The sequence below is a fragment of the Homalodisca vitripennis genome, unplaced genomic scaffold (genome assembly GCF_021130785.1).
Source record: "Homalodisca vitripennis isolate AUS2020 unplaced genomic scaffold, UT_GWSS_2.1 ScUCBcl_3533;HRSCAF=9113, whole genome shotgun sequence".
NCBI lineage: Eukaryota > Metazoa > Arthropoda > Insecta > Hemiptera > Cicadellidae > Homalodisca > Homalodisca vitripennis.
In genome coordinates, this window is record NW_025779648.1 from 7,740 (window position 1) to 30,691 (window position 22,952).

A 22,952-nucleotide genomic window follows, 5' to 3' on the forward strand; every position below is an offset into this window, starting at 1 on the left:
CTGTTCTTACAGTAAAATTACGTTTAATAGATATTATAAAACTTATTCATATTTTAAATATTACATTTTAAATTTAATGTGGCATTGACTATTAAAAATATATGTAGACCTGTTTCAGTAATAAAAGTTTACTGGTGTAATAAGCACAGTAAGCGTTCTGCCTACATGAGCATCTTTATATTTTAATTAAGTGTATCTTTCTTACCACTGCACTTTTATAGCAATAAACCTTTGTATTAATTACTCTTTGCTGTTTCAGAATAGGAAACGATATATTTGCTGTTTCACCTTTAAAGTGGGCATTTAAAATAATGTTTCACTTATTAATCACAATGATCGCAATTGAAAAAAACTGAACGAACTTGAACAAATTTTAGTAGTAATTATTCTTTCAATAGCTTTTTAGTAGTAAGATATTTAAATAGAGAATAAATGATGATGAACTGCAGTAAAAAATGGGACATAGATAATTATGAACTACACAAAACACGTGCAATCTTTGTATATAAAGCAGTGAATATAAGACGTTCATTATCAACTACAGTCCCCTGTTTTTGGGTAAGTTAATATAAGCTAACTTACCACTTTATTTTTAATATTTGATACTGTAAACAAGGTTTACAACAATTACAACTACTAGTTTACCAGAACCTTATTTTTTGGAGGGCTTACATTAATAATGGACATCCTTACAGAATGATAAATTCCTGTATATGCTTGTAAAGGGAATTAGATGGTTTTAGTGTTGAGGCGTAAGCCTAAAGTGCCTTAAACTATATGATTAATTAGATTTGTTAGCTTTATGCCTAAATTTGCAACTAATCACATGATTAAGTTGTTTAATTGTTTGAATAAATACAAGACTCAATTTAAAAATTTTATATATATATAGGTGTGTGTGTGTGTGTGTGTGTGTGTGTGTTTCAAACATCACTTAATAAGAAAAAGCTAAAAGCTTAATTTTTTTGATGTTTCTCGAAGTGAGTGAATGCAAAAGTTAAAGTTAAATTTTAGATATGTTACACACATAAAAATATGTTTCATGAATATCTAACAACATGACTATTTCAATTTTGTATTAGTAGTTTCTAGATTAAACAATATTTCTGGTCTTGCATTTGTTGCATGATACTGGTCATCTGCTGCCATTCCACTTTTAAATTGGCACACCAGAGCTTCACATAGTTCTGAAGCGTACATAAATACAGCTTTTGAAATTGGTGTTAAGAAAAATATAAATTATACATATTGATTCCTTGTATATTTTTTAAGTTTATAGTAAGAATGTTGAAAAACATTTAAAAAAAAGTGGCCCACTTATTGCACCTTTATTATTACAAAATAAAGATTTTTCATAATTATTTAAAAGCTATTTATGGGGTAATATGAGAGCCTTAACAAGCTCAGAGCACTTTCCAGCTCCAACTTCTCCCATTTTGAAATTATTGACGTATATCTCTGTGTTGCAATGAAACCATGATGTGGTACATTGTGCTAGTCGTGATCCTTATCAACCGCAGACCTGTTTCATCTGCTTCTACTCCAATTATGTTACTTACGACATACATCTGTCTGTTGCAGTGAAACAATGATGTGGTCTGTATTGCTATTCGTGACTCTCTGCATGGTCCTGATGGAGGTTATCCCATCCTCTCAACTACCAGCTGAGGATAATGAAAATGTTCGCCTTCCAAAATGGGACAATCAGGAGACGGGCCGCCTGGTAAAAGAGATGTGAGTTTTGGTAGGTACTCAAATTAGTAATATTAATACAGACTAAGTACTTTATAATGTGATGGCATAACTTAAACAATAATATATCCAGTGCAGAGCTAAATATCTCCTCAAAAAATGTCTTGTTAAAAGAACTGAGCAAAATTTTACGAAAAAGCGCTGTTAGGGTATTAAATTTTCAGTTTCTGAGGATAATGAAATGTTCGCCTTCCAAGATGGACAATCAGGAGACGGGCCGCCTGGTAAAAGAGATGTGAGTTTTGGTAGGTACTCAAATTAGTAATATAATACACACTAAGTACTTTATAATATGATGGCATAATTTAAACAATAATATACCCAGTGCAGAGCTAAATATCTCCTTAAAAATGTCTTGTTAAAAGAACTGAGCAAAATTTTACGAAAGGTCCTGTTAGAGTATTACATTTTCAGTTTCTGAGGATAATGATATGTTCCCATTTCCAGATGGGCCAATCAGGAGACGGGCCACCTGGTAAAAGAGATGTGAGGTTTGGTAGGTATTAAAATTAGTAATATTAATACAAACTAAGTGCTTTATAGTATGATAGCGTAATTTGAACAATAACATATACAGTGCAGAGCTAAATATCTCCTTAACAATTGTCTTGGTAACAGAAATGAACTAAATTTTACGAAAAGACGCCGTAAGAATATTAAATTTTCAGTTTCTGAGGATAATGATATGTTCGCTTTTCCAGATGGGCAATCCGGAGACGGGCCACCTGGTAAAAGAGATGTGAGTTATGGTATGTACTCAAATTAGTAATATTACTACAGACTAAGTACTTTCTACAATTATAGCATAACTTATAATATAATATAAATAGTGCAGAGGCTTATATCTTCTTAAAACTTTACTTATAAACAGAACTGAACTAAATTTTGCGAAAAAGGCGCTGTAAGAATATTAAAATTCCAGTTTCTGAGGATAATGATATGTTCGCTTTACCAGATGGGCAATCCGGAGACGGGCCACCTGGTAAAAGAGATGTGAGTGGTGGTGAGTATTCAAATGATTAGTATTAATACAGACTAAGTACTTTATAATACGATAGCATAATTAAAACCATAGTATAAACGGTGGAGAGCTTAATATCCCCGCAAAAATTGACTTGTTAACAGAAGTGAGCTAAACGTTACGAAGAGGCGCTATAAGATTCTTATATTACTTAGTCCTAATTAGACACTAAATTGAAGTATATTTTTGTAAAATTTTTTTAGCACTTGTAAGTCTATAATTCTTAAGAGGGAATGGGAACCTAGTTTACGATTATGTGATTGTCGGATAAACCTCATTCCTCAAGGTAAACGCATTACACCTATTCAGCTACGGTTAGTGTATGTTACGTTAGGTTATAGGTAATGATAGATTGGTTTTTGTTAGCTTACGTGTGATAACGTAATTTACACGTAGGTGATATTCACTGCTGATTTACCAGCGCTGATAAATCCATATCTTGTGATGTTAGCTTCTCACTTTTGGAAAATCGTAAAATAATTAGCGTTTGATTTTTACTAATAGTCGCAAGTCCTTGATTTTATTTAAGCCCAACAATACTGCTCTATCAGATCATACTTGAGTAATAAGAAGGCTACACTTTTAATAGATTTGTTGTTATTTTACAGGAAGTTTCTTGCATGCTTACTGACTGATTCTTTCCTTAAAATAACACATTATTTTTTAAAGAAAAAATCCTCATCCAAAATTTTAAATATTCTCTACAGGAGCATATTCTAATCTGATCGAAGATAAATGGACTCTAAATCATCCTGACGAGTTTTGAGAGAAGGTTGATATAATTAAGTAAGAAAGTTTTTAAACTCTTGGAAATGTCTGTAACTGAAATTGTTTAGAAGTGATACTTCCCAAGTTCGTTGATGGTACACTAATAGTAATAATAATTTTGAGTTGCTTCGACCTAAAAGAAATTTATAATTTACGGGAAAATTCCAACCAAAATACGAATATGATAAATACAAAACAATTTAATCGCATAGCAATTAGTTTTAAAATTAAGGCAATCAGATGGTTTTATCTAAGTGATTATTTTTCCCTTCTTATATATATTTTTATTTCTATGTAAACATCTAAAAATATTCTTCGTATAATATTCTGATTGGAATATTGTTGATCATGGTATTTATTTGTTAAAATACTATTGTGTTATGTTTTTAATTCTTGGTTTGGCTCCTGTTTCTATGTTTAATTAAATCAGTGTGCTAATGATAAAGAGTTCTAGGATCTTAACAGTTAAAAAATGAACACTGGGTTTCCTGTTTTATTTAAACATAGAACTACTTGGATGGGAATTGAGGCAGATTAATATTATTATAATATATTATATAACTGTATATATTATATTGAGAATCGCCTCGTATCGGCATTGAAAAATAAATTGCTGCGTAAATAGCGGATATTCATACGGTAGGCATCTGAAAAGTATGTTTTATCCAAAATAGTATAAAACTTGACTTATGTAACTTAATTATTTATTTAAATTGTATTGTCAATTTTTTTATATCTTACGTTACTCCTACTTATTATTTCTTTATTTATATTTTTCTGGTAACACTAGCTTAATTCGTAAATTTTAAGGGAAATAAAAGCGATAAAAATTTAAATAAATTATTCTTGTCTGAAATTTTTGCCTTTAAAAATTTGTTATTAATTTAACATTTAAGTTCAAATGTTATAAAATATTTACATACCAAAATTAGTTTCATGTAATTATAAGTGCATGATGTAATGAATCTCTGTTAAAAAATAGGTACAAATTGTTTAATCAACAGTCGAGAACAGAAAATATCCTTAGTATCATTGCCTTCATGTGAACTAGTAGCACAAGATTGACCACGAGATGTCATAGTTCTAGGCCTATGGTGTATCTCTGTGCATTTTCTCATGTTCCATGTACTTTGTTACGTATAATCAAGATGAAACTTTAACAATTAGAACAATTTATTACCAATCGCAGTCAGACGCCAGTACATCCTCCGGGGTCTCGGCTGTGTTGGCCTAAAGCCACGGTTAGTATTACAGTAGCTCAAGACTGGCCTTATTGTATTGCAGCTCTAATCCAACTTATGCTTGTTTTTCTTAGCCTTGATACTTGTACTTTGCGATCAATACTGTATAATCACGATGAAGTTTTATAGAAATAGTTAACGACAAAAGGCAGACTGTTGCACGGAGAGGATTGTTGGCCTCGATCATTGGGCAGAAGACGTTAGTACCGTAACAGCTCAAGACTGGCCTTATTGTATTGCAGCTCTAATCCAACATATAATTGTTTGTTCTTAGCCTTAATATTTGTATTTTGTGAAAAATACTGTATAATCACGATGAAATTTTATAAATTTAGTTAACGACAAGGGCAGACTTTTGCACGGAGAGGATTGTTGGCCTCCGTCATAGTGCAGAAGACGTTAGTACTGTAGCAGCTCAAGACTGGCCTTATTGTATTGCAGCTCTAATCCAACTTATGCTTGTTTTTTTCTTAGCCTAGATACTTGTACTTTGCGATAAATACTGTATAATCACGATGAAGTTTTATAGAAATAGTTAACGACAAGGGCAGACTGTTGCACGGAGAGGATTGTTGGCCTCCGTCATAGTGCAGAAGACGTTAGTACTGTAGCAGCTCAAGACTGGCCTTATTGTATTGCAGCTCTAATCCAACTTATGCCTGTTTTTTCTTAGCCTAGATACTTGTACTTTGCGATCAATACTGTATAATCACGATGAAGTTTTATAGAAATAGTTAACGACAAGGGCAGACTGTTGCACGGAGAGGATTGCTGGCCTCCGTCATTGTGCAGAAGACGTTAGTACTGTAGCAGCTCAAGTCTGGCCTTATTGTATTGCAGCTCTAATCCAACTTGTGCTTGTTTGTTCTTAGCCTTGATACTTGTACTTTGTCAAAAATACTGTATAATGACGATTAAATTTTATATAAATAGTTAACGACAAGGACAGACTGTTGCACGGAAAGGATTGTTGGCCTCGGGCATTTTGCTTACGACGTTAGAACTGTAGCAGCTCAAGATTGGCCTTGAATCGCAGCACTAAGCCCACGTTCTGCTTGTGTGTAACTTTGCCTTAGTCTATAAACTTTGTGAATAATTCTGTTTATGAATTACTAGTTCTTTTTTCCCTGTATTAATCATAATTGTAATATTTTAACCTGTTTATGATAATGGAGACGTTTTTTAGTCACCTTGCAATCCTGAAATGTTTTTTCAATAATTTCTTCATTATCTCTGTACAATATATACGAGGAAGACCAGTATCTAAGTAATCTTATAGCCTGGCTATACTTATGTTAATACATTGTGGGAGTCGAAGCTAATTGTGAACGCCTCAAAGGTACTATCGCACGAAACAACCGCCAGCTCATGGCACAATATTAATTATTCGTGATCGATCACATTGGTAGCAAACACGCTTAGAGCTTTTTCAAACATTCAGTCCCATTTTCTGAAGTGAGGATATAACCAAGATTTAACCTGCAGTATCTCGTCTCCCTGCTTTGTTTGAGGAGAGGGTACCAAAGACTAAATACAGAGTGCCTCGTTTATCTCCTTTAAAGTGTGGATCACATAGAGGATAATTGATACACCCTTTTTAACGGTTGTATATTTATAGTTAGCTATGACTATCTACTGTGGAGACACTATCAATGTTGAAAAACAAGCCTCTCCACCATCGGCATTTACGGTAAATCGGTGTCTGTGTAAACATACACGCAAGAAAGTATTAGCCTGGCTTCCAGATAAAAATGGACTGCATTATCGGTCGCTGGTTGTTAGGCTGGTATACTTTTCCGGGCAGAAATATTCTATTTCATAGCTATGCTTCCCGTAATGGAACAGGATCCTGCTTCGGTTTTCCGGTCTATGTGAAACTCTACTTTTTATTAATTTTAGTACTAGCAACGAAATAATTCAATTCAATTTTCAATTCAAAAAGAAATTTATTTCACTTTTTTTACATAATACAAACAAATAACAGTAAAGTACTAATACTAAAAGAAAATTAAGCACAGCATAATTATTCTAAACAATTAAGTACAATATCCTAAAAAAACTAAAATAATTAATAATAAAATAACATAATTTTGTAGTGAAATAAATTAGGTATATCCCAAAGCCAAGGCCCGTGTGGGATATCCGTCACTTGAAAAAACACTTAAAAACAACACAGAAAACAACAGCTGCACTTGTGCTGTCTAAAAAAAAAATCAAAATACATCTTTTTTACGTAAAATAATTTAAAGGACATTTAATATAAACATTTATTATTTCTGCCTTAGACATTTTTGCTATTATTCATAACAAGTAAAATAAAACAATTAAATATATCTAAACATTTATTATAATGAGCTATACTTAGAATTGGATCAAATAAACAAAACTTAATTGATAGACGAGTTAACTGATTATATATGTATGCAATCTAGTAGGAAACTAATTTTAGATAAACCTATATTAAAATGTAAAAAATCATTTATCCCCTTTGTGAAAGAAAAAAGAACAAACTATTCAATAACGCTAAATAAATTTTCACAATCAGGAAACGTGAACAATAGTTTTTTTAGGCCAACTAAAAATTGTGAAATAGTTTCTTTTTTCTGAATTTTGAACGAAATTAAATAAAATAAGCGTGGTGCATTAAATGTATAAAACTTTTTATAAAGAGTTAAGTTAGGCTTCGGAACTTCCACTAGTAGATTTCTTAATTGGTATCTGATATTTTCTCCAAATAAATTTGATGTACTTCTGATGTAAAATAGTTTTAAAATTTTAAAAATATATAGATTTCTAATGGGAAGAATTTTGAAATTAATAAAAAGTGGCCATGTATTGGGAATTGACACTCCACTTAAACGTTCAATCGTTATTGCTTGGTAGCTTAAAACTTTAGGAGAGGAGAGTGAAGTCAGACTCCTTATATGTAAGAAATGAGAAATTATCAAAGGTATTTTATATTATTCTTCAAATTTGTTACGTGTTATGTAATGGGATTCGCTGAGTTTGCTTGCCAAAACTTTAACTCTTTATAGCTTGTTTCATTTTCGATTCATCCTGTGGACAAATAAACAAACAATCGTACAGGAAAGAAATGTTAACATTCTCGGTGACCTAAAAGAGAAATCGTGTGAGCTTACATAGTATTAGTGTACGGGGCAGAAGTTAAAAATTAATAATCGGAGGACCTATTATGAAAATAAAAATAAAACAATGTGCAGAATGGCGGGAAAGTGGGCAGGTAACAAGAGGTGAGAGGAGAATACAACACAAGTGATGGAGTTTTAACAGTACCTTGGAAAACTCGCTGTGTGTAGAGATCCACAGGGGGAAGCAGCAACGACAGGAGTGCTTAGGCGCGACGTAATTGGCGCGTAGCGAACGGGCGTCACCGCTGGCGGCCGCGGTAGAACGACGAATAATCCGCACTGGACACACTGTCTTCTCCACTAATACCCTGAAATTACCTCCAAAGGAGTGTGGGAGGAGGATGGTAATGCACATTAAAGAAAAACACTTGAAAACAAAGTCAATACGAAAGGGTCGAGCACAAAGAGTGACCCACGAACTGTAGAGCTACATGGTCTCCGGCCGATGATTCCACTCAGAATGCCGGGAAGCGGCTCGCTCCAGGGGACGCTATCGCCCTGGTTGGTTAGAGGGGTATCTGCTATTCGCCGAACGGGCAGCAGTCGCAAAGCGGAAGAGCGCCCAGAATACTTCAATGACAGGACCCTTTAAGATATCAGGGGGTGTGGCGCTGATTGGAACAGCGGACGACTGATTTGGGACCACGCTCCCTCTCTCTCTTATACCTAAATGCGTCTGGGCTAGATTATGCTTATCTATATTAAATTAAATATTGAACATACCGGCGGCTTTGAATCATCAGGATTCAACAAATCAAAGTGGCATGATCGAGAAAGAACATGAGAAAATAAAGCTAAAGACTAACATCTTAAACTAGGTCTTAACTATCTATCCTAAAGTGTTGAGATAGACTTAAGCTATTGGTGACAAGAACGGCAGCAGGAACACTTTGACTGCCGGGCGTGTAAAGGTACCTTGGGGGGTCTTGAGTTCTACCACACACGCACTACACTGTCACGTCCAGGGAAAAGCTTAGTTATTCTAGCGAGGGGCCAACACAGCGAGGGAGAGTCTTGTTGGACCAATACTAGATCGCCAACTTGTAAATTTCGGGAGGGCCGCTCCCACTTAAGTCTTTGCTGGAGGGAATGGAGGTACTCCCTGCTCCAGCGTTTCCCACACTCGCTGGGAGAAAGCCTGCACTAGCTGCCAATGAGCCAGCCTGTTATCCGGCAAATCTGCAAGGTTGCGTTCGGGCACAGCCACTAGCGGCGCTCCAATCAGGAAGTGCCCCCGGAGTGAGAGGTTGTAAATCGTTGGGGTCACTGGAGAGCGCAGTAAGCGGGCGGGAATTCAACATTGCTTCCACCTGGCAAGTGAGGGTGGTAAATTGGGCAAGAGTGGGAACATAGGTGCCCAGAACTCTTTTCAAGTGAAATTTGGCGCTCTTAATGGCGCTTTCCCAGAGGCCGCCATGGTGGGGAGCTGCAGGGGGGTTAAAATGAAAGTTAATTTTCTGGCCGAGGGAAAATTGGTGAATTTGGAGCTTGCCAGAGGAAGTGATTAGTTGCTGTAAAGAGTTTCTCGCACCAACAAAGTTTGTACCACAGTCACTATAGATGTCGGTACATAGGCCTCTACGTGAAACAAAACGTGTGAGTGCGGCTATAAATGCGTCCGTGGACAGATCAGTGGCGACTTCTATATGTACAGACTTAGTCACTAGGCACACAAAGAGACAGATGTAAGCTTTAGTGTGTCGGATAGAGCGGAGGTTGTGAATCTTGACGTTGAAGGGACCACCATAGTCAATGCCTGTCGACAAGAAAGGTCGAGCGGGAATTATGCGGGCTTTGGGTAGATCACCCATGAGAGGGAACAAAGGCTTGGGTCTTTGTTTAAAGCAAGGGAGGCATTGAAAAATGCGCGAGCGCACCACACTACGAGCAGAGAGAATCCAGACATGCTGGGCTAAAAGGGACATGGTTAATTGAACCCCTGAATGTAAGTTTTGTAGGTGAGTGTGGTCTATTAGTAAGTTAACAACATGGTGAGATTTAGGCAAAATACAGGGGTGGCGCACTTCTTCCGTCAAGTCAGCAAGCTTTAGTCGACCACCAACACGGAGGAGTCCTTCAGCATCAATGAAGGGAGCAAGGCGCTGTAGCTTGATGGAGCAGTTCTTGTTGTCTCGAAGGGCTGCCAGGTCATCAGGAAAAGATTCTCGTTGAACTAATTGGAAGAGGCGAAGTTGAGCAGCTCGCACCTCGACGACAGAAAGAGGACCCACATGATGTTCTTGCCGGCGGCTATGAGAGACGAACCGGAGGAGATACGCCAACACATGGAGCAGCTTGGTCCAGGAGGAGAAACGAGTGAGTAGATCCCAAGGAGGCTGGGAGGCTGCAACGAAGACGGACAGCGGAACGGGCTTCAACTCGTCCAAGGAAGAATCATCGAGCGGAGAAAAACTGGAAGTGGGCCAATCTGGAGGAGGTAGTTGCAGCCACAAGGGTCCGTGCCACCAAAGAGTGTGATGAACAAGTTCCGAAGGGAGGATCCCACGAGAAGCACAGTCTGCAGGGTTGTCAGCACTAGACACATGACGCCAAGAAGAGGGAGGAATGAGCTCTTGGATTTGAGCTACACGATTCGCTACATACGTTTTGAGGCGGTAAGGGAGAGTATGTATCCAGGACAGAGTCACAGTCGAATCACACCACAAAGTTGTAGAGTCAATACTTAATACACTGGAATACTGAGACTGTACATAATGAACTAAATTAGCCAGGAGGTGAGCCGCGCACAACTCTAATCGCGGCAAAGTTACTCGTTTTAGCGGGGCAGCACGAGTTTTTGAAATTATTTGGGTCACACTCACTTCACTATCAGTGTTTATGCACCTTATATACACAACAGCGGCGTAACCGGTCTCGGATGCGTCCGAGAAACCATGTAGTTCACATGAGCTAGAGGGGGTGGCCATTATCGGCCGAGGGATCGACACTTCAACAATGTTTTTTAAGTCGATCACAAAGTCTCGCCATTTTAGCGCGAGGTCCGGAGACAAGGGTTCATCCCAAGATACACCGGAAGTCCACAACACTTGCATGAAGCGCTTTGCTATCATTATGCAAGGGGACAAAAAAACCGCACGGGTCGTAAATCCGAGCAATCAGACTTAGCACTTTCCGCTTAGTCAGGGCATCACATGTGAAGTTGAGGTTATATTTAAAACAGTCTGTCACAGGTGACCAATGGATACCTAAGATGGAGAACAGAGGGTCCGACGAAGGTTGAAGAAACACAGGGGATTCTTGATGAGAGGCAGGCAATGGTTGAAGTAATTTTGGGCAATTAGAAACCCATTTCCTCAGTTCAAAGCCGCCTAAGCGGAGAAGCTCGATCAGCTGATGTTGAAGTTGGAGAGCTTCGTCTTCAGTGGACGCTCCGGCTATCAAATCGTCCACATAGCTATGGTGTTTCAGAATGTGAGCTGCCTGAGGGAAATTGGAACCTTCATCTTGTGTCAATTGTCGGAGAGTTTTTTATGGCGAGGTAGGGTGAACAGTTCATACCATACGTCACCGTGGTCAGCTGGTAAGTAGAGAGCGGAAGGGAGGGGTTTTCACGCCAAAGGATGAGCTGAAACCTTTGGTCGTCTGGATGAATCTTAATTTGGCGGTACATCTGCCGGATGTCGCACGAAAAAACAAAATTTTTCAGCCGGAAGTGGAGAAGGATATCACAAATATTATTTTGTAACTTTGGACCGGTGAGAAGTACGTCGTTGAGGGATAGGCCTGAGCCGGTCTTGGCACTGGCGTCAAAAACAACACGAAGCTTGGTAGTGCTACTATACTCTTTCACTACCCCATGATGTGGGAGAAAATAATGCGGAGCAGATAAATCAGGATGGGGAAGACATTTCATGTGTCCCGAGCGCCTCGTACTCGGTCATGAACTCGATATAGAGCGCCTTCAGGGGGGAGTTATTTTCTGGCGTGGATCTGCCTCTCCATAGACTCCAGGCGATGAGCGGCGGTTGACCTTGACGTTCCCAATTTAGTGTGGGCGAGGTTGTCAACAAAGGGAAGCTTGACTACATAGCGACCTTCCGAGTCACGTGTATGCGATGTCTCAAACAGTTTATCACACGCGATTTCTTCTTCCGATTTTTTTACTACAGATCGGAAGTTCTTTCCTGTGTCCAAAATCGTTGAAGGGAGGAGTGGAGGTCAGTATCTGTGGTCGAGAGGAGAGAGATGGCGAGATTAGAGGTTCTTTGCGCGGTAGAGAGACACGGCGCACTTCCAACAATCACATATCCAAAAATAGTGCCAAGAGCAAAAGGCATATTCGCCCCGAGAGAGTGTCGCTCATTGGTAAGCAGTTGAGGGAAGAGAGAGTTGCCGATGAGGACATCGATTGGACCAGGCTTGCCAAAGGTCGGGTCCGCGAGAACAAAAGATTTTGTTCGCATGAGTACTTCCGGGTTAAGTTCTACCCGCGGAAGTTCGAGAGAGATTTTTTCCAGTACATGGAAGGAATGGTTTTGGGCAATTAAGTGTCCCGATAATGTTTCAAGATTGAGATCTAGTGACCCTCTGGTGTTAGTCATGTTTTGGGCTAACCCAATGACAGTGAGGTTAGAAGGCTGGCGACGTGAGCCTAACAGCTGAGCAGCACGCTCAGAAACAAAGTCGGACATACTGCCAGAATCCAATAAGGCGCGGAAAAATATATGACTGGCCATTGTGGGCAGTGAGTTTGACCAGTGCTGTACAGAGCAGCACGGTGCTTGTTTTCAGTGAGAGAGGTGGAGCGCGCGGCACAAGTCAGTGTTGTGTTGACAGCTAGCGGGGGGGGGTAGAGGCGCAGTGGCGGAAGAGCTAGGCCTATCGGCGCTGTTATTAAAGTGCAGAAGCGAATGGTGTTTCCTGTGGCAAGTCGAACATGTGTTCTTGGATCTGCACTCTTTAATCGGATGATTTCCCAAGCATGAAATGCACCGCTGGTTACCTTTAACGAGGTTGTACCGCTCATTAGGAGACTTGTCCTTAAACAGAGGACATTGGTAAATTTTGTGCCCAGATTTCCGGCAACAAAAACAAAGAGCTTCGTAGTTTGAATTAATTTTAGCGTCAGTAGCTAACAAATTCATTTGCTTGGGGGAGGCGAACTGAACACGCTTTTCAACCCTCGGTCTGGAAGAGGTAGACAGTATTTTCGTCTCAGAGTGGGTGTGAAGGCTAGCGTCTTCAATCTGGGAGCATTCCAGATTTAAAAATGTTATAATCTCCGTGACCTTGGGGAGGGAATGCGGAGCGGCGCCAGGCTCTCTTTGGGACTCACGATACTGTTCCAATTTCTGGACAGTTTTGCTGTCAAGTTTGCGCAACAAGTGAGCTGACAATAGAGGATTATCAGAGGCGATATCACAGTCCAGGGCTTTCAAGGACTCTGAATGTTCATAAAATGTTGTTATGAACGCTCTAAGTTGTTTAGCATTGTTGCTAGCGACTGCGGGCATGTCAAGTATATAATTTAGATGGAGAGTAGTGAGGCGGCGTATGTTATGATATCTGTCCCGCAACAACTGATAAGCAATGAGGTAATTGGCGGGGGTGAGATTGAGCGACTTCACTAAGTTCAGAGGTTCGCCTTCCAATATGCTCAGTAAATACTGGAACTTAGCGACGTTAGAGAGTGAAGCACTGCGGTGTACTGTAGTGTCAAACAGGTTGATAAATGAAATCCATTTCATAGGAGAACCATCAAACGTCTGTAAGTTTTAATTTAGGCAACTTGACTCCAGTTACCGTCGTGGGGAACAACGCGGGATGATCAGAATGTGATGAGGACGCGGGAGTTGTGGGTTCAGTGACAAGATGAAACCTCGATCAAGATAGAAATAGCGACATATAGGTCGTTAACCTCATCCTGATCTTTGGAAAGAGTATCTTGATCCGCTGCTTCACTGTCACCTTCGATGACACGTTGAAGGTTAAGTTCAAAGTCCGCGCGTTTCTTCTTTAGTTTCCGCGAACACTGTGTTTAATTGTCTGATTTGAACTGGTGTCAAAGGTGGAGCGCTGGTAGTGATTTTCGTGACGGTTTCGTTAAGAGAAGCAAAACGAGATTTGATAAGATCTGTTGATTTACGATAAGTTTCGTATTTGAATTCCTTGGGAGCCATTGTGATATCGAAAGGGGCAAAGCAGTTTTACAAATGAGAATTACCAAAGGTTTCCCGATAGTGCCACAAAACAATAAAATGAGACAATTAACAAAGATAATTTAAAAAACAATGGAGGGATACCGTAATGTAAACAAATCAATGTAAGCGAAAGGGGGGAACAAGTTAAGTTGAGATAAGACAAAATTAGATTACATTAAGTGCCGGTATGTCCACCTAAGCTACCTTAATAGCTAATCTAAGTACCAATGTTATGTAACCCTAAGGCGAGAAAATATTTTAAATGGAGCAATTATTAGTAAAAATAATATAAGAGAGACAGTGATAATTGTTATTAAACAATTAAGTAACCCGTGAGAGATATCCTAAGTTAATCAGGTTGATAAAGAGACACAATGTAGAGAACGGTGAATGAACCTTTTAAAATAAAATTGACAAAATACAATGGAGTGTAGAGAAATAAGTAGCTAATATGTAGGTTAGAGATAAGAAATGTTGCTTTCAATAATTTGGCAAGAGTACAACCATAGAATTGACCTACAATCACCAATACTATCGATCAGAGAGTTAATCTAACACTTCTTAACATAATTTACGCTAGAACATGAAACAACAATGATATAATTGAAATGAAAAGGAGAGCAAATCAGTTCAAGTTAAATCTTAAATTGACATGAGAACTTAGAATGGCAATTAATTGGTTGCTTATTTAACAAGTAAATTACAATGGAACAAAGCGAAATGTTATTCAATAGCAAATTGAATAGTGAGCAATATATTGCTTTAGAAACAATTACAAGGAACAATTAAATTTCCACTAGCACAAAGTTACATTAATGGAATGGAGAATTATTGTGAGTTAATTAATACTATCAAAGAAAGAGTGGTCAATTAACTAAACCAGATATTGCCCTGTTGTTAACTAAATACATTACTAGTATATTACTAATGTGAGAGAGAGTATGGGTGGACTCGTGTCCGAGTCTCTCCCCCCCCATCCGGCCCGGAGGACCAAAAATGTACGGGCAGAAGTTAAAAATTAATAATCGGAGGACCTATTATGAAAATAAAAATAAAACAATGTGCAGAATGGCGGGAAAGTGGGCAGGTAACAAGAGGTGAGAGGAGAATACAACACAAGTGATGGAGTTTTAACAGTACCTTGGAAAACTCGCTGGGTGTAGAGATCCACAGGGGGAAGCAGCAACGACAGGAGTGCTTAGGCGCGACGTAATTGGCGCGTAGCGAACGGGCGTCACCGCTGGCGGCCGCGGTAGAACGACGAATAATCCGCACTGGACACTGTCTTCTCCACTAATACCCTGAAATTACCTCCAAAGGAGTGTGGGAGGAGGATGGTAATGCACATTAAAGAAAAACACTTGAAAACAAAGTCAATACGAAAGGGTCGAGCACAAAGAGTGACCCACGAACTGTAGAGCTACATGGTCTCCGGCCGATGATTCCACTCAGAATGCCGGGAAGCGGCTCGCTCCAGGGGACGCTATCGCCCTGGTTGGTTAGAGGGGTATCTGCTATTCGCCGAACGGGCAGCAGTCGCAAAGCGGAAGAGCGCCCAGAATACTTCAAGGACAGGACCCTTTAAGATATCAGGGGGTGTGTGGCGCTGATTGGAACAGCGGACGACTGATTTGGGACCACGCTCCCTCTCTCTCTTATACCTAAATGCGTCAGGGCTAGATTATGCTTATCTATATTAAATTAAATATTGAACATTTAGGCTTCTATGACGCTTGGCCTAATTCAATGTTTGGACAGCACCATAATATAATTGATTTTGCCTATGTATAAACCTCATGCTAGGTTTTTTATCAGTACTCAAATAACATTTCTGCTAAGCAAACGAGGGTACTACCACAAAGGTGTGCAATGGAATCATATATTGCCAGTAACTTCCACCATTAGGCACAATATATTATAATATATTTCTACTCTGATATTAAAAGTGGCATAACAATATCACATAATAGTACACAGTTTGTTGAAATGCAAATAACAACCAAAAATATTCGCTCTGCCAAATCCGTACTATTGACCTGCACTTATATCAAACGCCGTTACGCAGTTATAATTGGAAAAGCTGGATTTATGTGAGTGTATAGTATAGCTCCACTTTACCTTTCTCTTATGTGCAGCAACTGAAATCAACCGTCTTCCATATAAGCAAATCTTACGTGCAACCAAATCTTTTAAACGGTACACATCTACCGTGAGAGGGATGTTTCAGTGAGGCTGTGAATGTTAGGTGTTCAACCGATGCGGGGATTTCCTTTTAACTTTTTTTTATCGCCGAAAATTTTTGGATTGCTTTCGAGGAGCATGACTCGAGATTTAAGAAGTCTGCAACAGCATCAGATTTTAGATGCTGCACTAAGAAGAAGGTGAACTCGAGCTAAAACTCAACATACGTATTGACTCAGTCCTTCCCATCTTATCTGCGTTATTGAAGATTCAGTAGCTCCACCGTGCTTTTAGATCGTGTCAGTCAAAGTCATAGTGCTTATAGTTGTACACCTGATGAGACATGAGTATATAGGGTGCATAATGTAAATAATGACCATTATCTGGAAAATACATAATTTAATCATCTGATTGATAAAAATGGTAAAATACTTCAAAATAGTTTCCTCCTGCATCAATAAACCTGCGTAGACAATTCTGCCACGCTTGGAAGCACCCTGGAACTCCTCCACTGGAATGCCTCTCAGTACTCTTATAACTTCAGCTTGGAGGTTTCCCACTGAATCCCAGTGCTTTACCATCAGCTCTCTCTTCAGTCGGTGGAACAAAACAAAATCACACATAGCTATGTGAGGGCTGTAAGTAGATTGGGGCACCATGGAGGTCTTGTTCTTGGTAGGATAGGTAGTTGGCAACTACGAATGCCATGTGGCTGGGGGCATTTTCGTGGTGGAGCTTGAAGATGACTTTAATATCAGGCCGGACGCGGGCGATCTTGCAATTTCAGTCTCAAGCACCTCCAGACAAAGGACTGCGTTGACACTTTTTCCTTACGGTACAAACTCAAAATGGACGATTTCTCAAACGTCAAAGAAGACTATCAGCACTATTTTAATACGAGACATGTTTCATGCGAACTTTTTTGGGGTTCGGGAGAGGATTGTGTGTTATTCTCCAAAACGACTTATTTTATTTCGTCATGAAATAGAAATTTTTTTATTATCATTTAAAAATATGAATTTTAATATTTAAATCTATTTTAGTATTAGAATCTAAGTATGCATTCCTAATATTGCATAATTTAAATTGGCCCGTTATTATCTCTTGTATTGTGAAAGAGAGCTCTGGCGTGGATTTCTGTAACTAATATAATGAGTTAAACCTTAAAGAACAAATGTAGGTCACAACTGTTTGGTATTGTTTTTAATTTTTAAATTTTATCCATCAAACCAAAAATAATCATTTTTTTATAAACATCAACGAGTAATGTGAACTGATTACGAATTTATTGCTTACTAGCCACGCTAGAAAGATTGTTGTAAAACACAAATTAGAAAATGCCTCTCATAACAATATATACATATTTTCTTTTTATTACGCGAAAACTTCAAATATCTATTGCTGTCCATCCAATACGAAATATTGTAAACTGATTCTCCCTGCACTCTTTGGGTACTAAGAGGATTATACATAGCACCAAACACGAATTAGTAGCTTTTACACAAAACTTAAAAATACAGTGTATTAACTATATTTAATTTGTACTTATGTTAGCGCCTCATATGAACTATCTATTAATAATCGCTAAAACTAGGATGTAAACTGTTTTGGATAGCGAGAAATAGCAAGTAAAAACTATGATTAAAATTGAATTAAAGTTACTGACCCTTGTAAGTCCTGGTCCTTGTCCTCCTTCTGGCCAATCATCGTGTTCCTGGTGCTACTTCCACGACTAGCTGTGAGTTGAAGGAAATTTGAAAAATGGAGCGCCATAAAACTTTAGACTTATTTTAAAACATAAATGCTATTTTGTTTTGAAGGATATAAAATAATATTGTACTGAAACTGCTGCTTACGTTTTAGCTGCCCCTTATATTGCTGACGTCACGACTACTAATAACGCTAAATTTTGTTGTATGATTACCCCAACTCAAAAACTTTAGAGGCACAAATGGGTAAATAAAACTTAACTATAAAGATTCTTATAATTTTTTTCCCCCTCTCTGATAAATGTGTAACATTATTAGTGTTTGGATGCAACGTGCAGGGAAACTGTACGACATGCCATCTTTTACTATTTCTAATTATTCTACAATACGCGACGCGACATGACATTTGGAAACTTCATTTCCGAATGTAACTAATAGAAAAAAATGAACAAAAAAATTTAAAACATCATTTCCAAATTTAACCAATCACCAAATCCCTCTATGAGACCTGGAGAGAGTTGTAATAGTATACAATAAAATGTAAACAAACCGGGTTGAGTTTATTTTTAAGTGAAGTATCTTTAAATTTGAAATATTTTTAATTCGACATTCTCAGGAATACTTAATTATCCCAATTAGGTTCTGTAAAATAATATTACGTTTACAAAAATAAACAAATTTATTATTTATTATTATCGTAAATGGTAAAAAGATAGCGACACATAAAAAGATTGTTGATCTTAACACGGTTAAGCTTTTAAAACCTAACAAAAATAATTTCTACCTCTGGTATAGATAATAAAGTTTTTAATCTAAAATATAAATCTCCCAAATTATATTAAAATATTTCTATGTCTCCATGAAGTCATTGGTAGACATTTAATTTTGTTCCTGCAACCTGTTAGGCCCAAAGAAGCTCTCAACGTTTTCGACTAGAAGTTTAGCGTTAACCTCTTTATAAGAGACTTATTAATACATGCTGTTTGATAAGTAATTTAGTAGCATTGTACGTAGTAATCAGACATTAAGTAATTCTTAACATAAATAATAATATATATAGAGTATTTCAGTTACGATTAATATTTTTAAATAAACTAATTATTTTCTGATTTACTCTTAACTAATAGGAACAAAGTTACTCTCAGTTACGTTTTTATATTTATTTAAAAAAAGGACTTTTTTTAAAGATAAATAATTGTATTAAAACTGTACTTTTTTCCGAATCTAAATGTTTAATAACTACAAGATGTGTTACAAAATAAAAAAATAATTGTTTTTACTATGACAGGAAACAAAAAAAGAATACAAAAATATAATTCTGGATGTCTGTGAAGGTTAACTTCAGAGCTCTAGTGATGGTTTCAGAAACTAATTGGTTATATCAACAATTACATATTTATAATAATATAGTTATTATTTTATTGTGCGTAAACAATTAAATGTTATTAAGATATTAATTTTATTCCCAAGTCAACTAGCATTCGCTTATTTAAATCATGTTCAATATTATACCGTTATTAAATGCCCGAGTGATATCTCTAAGACATACTTAAGTAAATAATTCTCCAAGTAATCTTTACACTATTTATCAGAGATGTATGAACGGATATTATATAGCTTTGTGTATGTGTCGAAATTGATTGTAAACCGATTCTTTCTGTAGACTTAGAGTACTGAAAGGATTTAAAAACACAAATCTCAAGTTTTTCTAGCTTACAAAATATACGAAATGTATTTGTTGATCGAGCTAATCTTCCTCATTGTATAAACCCTGTTAATTGCGAACGCGTTATAACTAAATAGAAACTGTTTCACTATCCACTGTCCATTTAAACTGCAAATATGTAATTCCTTAGAGGAAGAAAAATACTATTTTTATAACTTATAAGAATTATTTGAATACTTGTCAAATTAAAGATTAAACGTACCTAAATAAATACCTTTTATTGATTTTTCAAATATTTTATTTTGATTTGTTTGCAATTATTGCATCCCGTTTACGACTAATAAAATGAAAGCTATAACTATTTTATAACCATTTCGCAATGTCAAACCACTACCCTAACACTAATAGGGTAGTCACACAATTAATTTTCCTAATTTATTGCATAGTTGACTTTGATTACTCTCTTGTAATTTAAGGAATTATAATTTTAATTTTACTGCGCAAGTTACGTCAACAAACTATGTTTCATATTCAAATATAGAAGGTATTTTTCTCAGTATCACTATAAAAATATTAGAGAAGTGAAAAAATAAGCTGTTATATACTTGATTTTGTGCTTAAAGAGGCCTCTGACCATATCTGCACAAGACTTAAAGTCTTTCAGCAAATGCATTCTCTCTTTTTATTTAGAAACCACTTTAATTCAGTTATTTTATTTGGAATATTTAAATTGAGTGTTCTACAATACGGTATGCTATTGAAGTTACATCAAAATTTAATTAAAATATGAAAATATAATTATTGAAATTTTCATTTATAACTGGCACTCGTGTATATTAAGATTAATGTAAGTGAACAGCGCGTCCGATTCGGTACTCAAACTCTGACACTTTATGTGGTATAGCCGAGTCGGTAAACACATACTACCAAGACAGTGGAGTATGTCTACCAGGCACATTCTAGTAATATTTCATCAGCGTGTGTGCTAGTAATAGATGAGAAGTTGCAGGTATTGTAATACTGTCCCGAAAAGAATACTTATTTAATGCGTAAGTTTTTAATCTATGAAAGCCATAATGGTGTCCAAAAAGAGAGTGAGTGATTAAACTCTCGACAGAAGAGAGTTCTAGTGTACGATTCAGTAACTACTTCATAAAGATAAAAGTCATAGAATATTTTCTCTTTTCAAAACTACCCTATACTGATTTTTAAATGTAATTGAAAACAGTGTAACATGATGTAGTCGATCACTGATATTATTATTCAGCTAGCATACACTTATTTTACTTAAATTTCAATATTTATCCATGAAAATACGTCAGAAAGAAAGCGGTTTGACGTAAGTAAGAAAATATTTCTCTTATATAAGTATTGGTTTTTTCATCAAATATTTAAAAACAGGTAAAATTTTACCATGCGTCAAAGTCTCGTTTATATTATACTACAAAACGATTCTCTCTGTATTCTTTGTGTACAGAGCGGATTGTAAATAGCCTAAAACACAACATTTGCAGTTTTTAACAAAGCTATGACAACCTTAATAAGTCAAGAAATCAAATCAACGAAATAATTAATACGTGTTTTAATGTTGCTATTTAGCACTAGTGTTGTCACTAACTATTCCGGTGTTCTGTCACTAAAAATAGGGTGTGTAAACTGCTTTGTTATTGAGAGATAGAAAAGCAGATGCTGTGAATTTTAAGAAAATATTAAAAGTAACTCATCTGTAAGTTCTGGTCCTGGTCCTGGCCATAATGTATCCTGGAGGAGTTTCCCGGCCGTACTCGAAATAGAACGATTTTCATCATAAACTGAGCTATAGAAAAATTACTGAACAAAATGTTGTATCTTTTCGTTTCTATCCCATAATTTTATATATTGTACTGTTGAGTAAGTTTCAAATGTTTTCCTTCTTTTCTTTTAATCTTAAATCGTGCAGGCTTGTATTTTTTATGCAACGTCTCTTACCGAAAAGGAACAAAATTCCCGTACAAAAAACAAGTCGTACATTCTCTAGTCACAAATACATCAATAAACATATTTATATCATGCTTGTTTCCAAATCCAACCCACAGGCACGTTTGACATGACATTTTACTATACGGCTACATCTACAAAACCTACATAACATCATATCAGATTCAATTAGTCTGCCATACAATGCTCTTTTAAATGTCCCCCAAGAGTTATTCATAACGTAGCTTCACGCATTACTGGTAACATTTTTGAAGGAAACAGGATTATTCCGGACATAATCCATCGTTCAGTGATTCAATACAATCACTCTACACACATTCAATCTACAATCTGATCTCTTAAAAAAAAATGACAAATTCAATTAATAACTACAATCTAGGTTAAAGTAAACAAAAAAAAAACATGCCAACGCGTTGAAACGCATAAGTCTGTAACTGCAAAAGCATTTTTGTGTATCTATTCCATGCACCCTTTCTCTAAAACATGCACATAATACAAAATAAATACTAATTATTACCACAGAATACATAAAAAGAACTATGAAATATTATAAACATTTTAACACAGAATTTCCAATATTTATTTATAAACTGTATATAACGTTTCTGAAACTTATAAATTTATAGTACAGCGAACATAATTCAGGTTAAACTTTCGTAGATCAAATAACTTTCCATCCATCTCAGAAGAATAAAAAAATATATTTACTTTATGTTTATACGGATGTTATGACCTTAATAAGTCTATCATCTAAAAAATGTTTGTAAGCTAACTCACATTTGGGCTAAGTAGGTGTTTATAATTTTTATTTTTCTGAAAGTTAAAAATATGTAAACGTACGGATAGTTAATTAATCAAGAAGGTGTTGTTGCTACTGTGTCGCCAAACATTTAACAAGTATGAGTTTGCTCATTTTTAATGTTACGTTCCAGTGGGATAATACTTGTATGGGACTTCTACAAACCTAAAATTCCAGAACCTGGAATGTCTGGATTAAAAACGATTTTGGCTCAAATGATTTATATTTCCAGTTGCAAATTTTAATTTTCCTAAGTGCATCGTTAAAGAAGATATACAGGCATACATAATTAGGTTGTGAAGCCTATTTAAAAAAAAACACGTATATTTCCGACCTTTATAATTCATCTATGACCTCGACAAAACATTATTTCCATAAATGCCTCACCATTGAAGATAATAAATTTGGTGAAATTTATTCAGCCCCTAGAGGCATGCGCGTAAAAAGAGAAAGCCAGCTCTGAGCTAGCCTCTCCAATCAAAACCGGTCTATTTCCGGGTGGCACACACTGGTCTAGGCTGGCAAGTA

At 36.7% G+C, this 22,952-nt stretch overlaps 1 protein-coding gene across 2 annotated transcripts; it reads left to right on the forward strand.

Annotated features, from left to right (window-relative positions):
* Positions 1-1,561: 1,561 nt before the first annotated feature.
* On the forward strand, positions 1,562-5,891 carry LOC124372578 (eukaryotic translation initiation factor 3 subunit A-like). Of its 2 annotated transcripts, none has more exons than XM_046830981.1 (5): positions 1,562-1,669; positions 1,925-1,997; positions 2,454-2,501; positions 2,708-2,755; positions 5,716-5,891. In XM_046830981.1, the coding sequence occupies exons 1-5, from the start codon at positions 1,589-1,591 to the stop codon at positions 5,781-5,783; spliced, it is 318 nt and encodes a 105-aa protein (XP_046686937.1). In that variant the 5' UTR covers positions 1,562-1,588; the 3' UTR covers positions 5,784-5,891. The 2 variants fall into 2 exon arrangements, with proteins under 2 accessions (XP_046686937.1, XP_046686938.1); XM_046830982.1 differs by having other exon boundaries at positions 1,572-1,744; positions 1,917-1,997.
* The last annotated feature ends 17,061 nt before the right edge of the window (positions 5,892-22,952 follow it).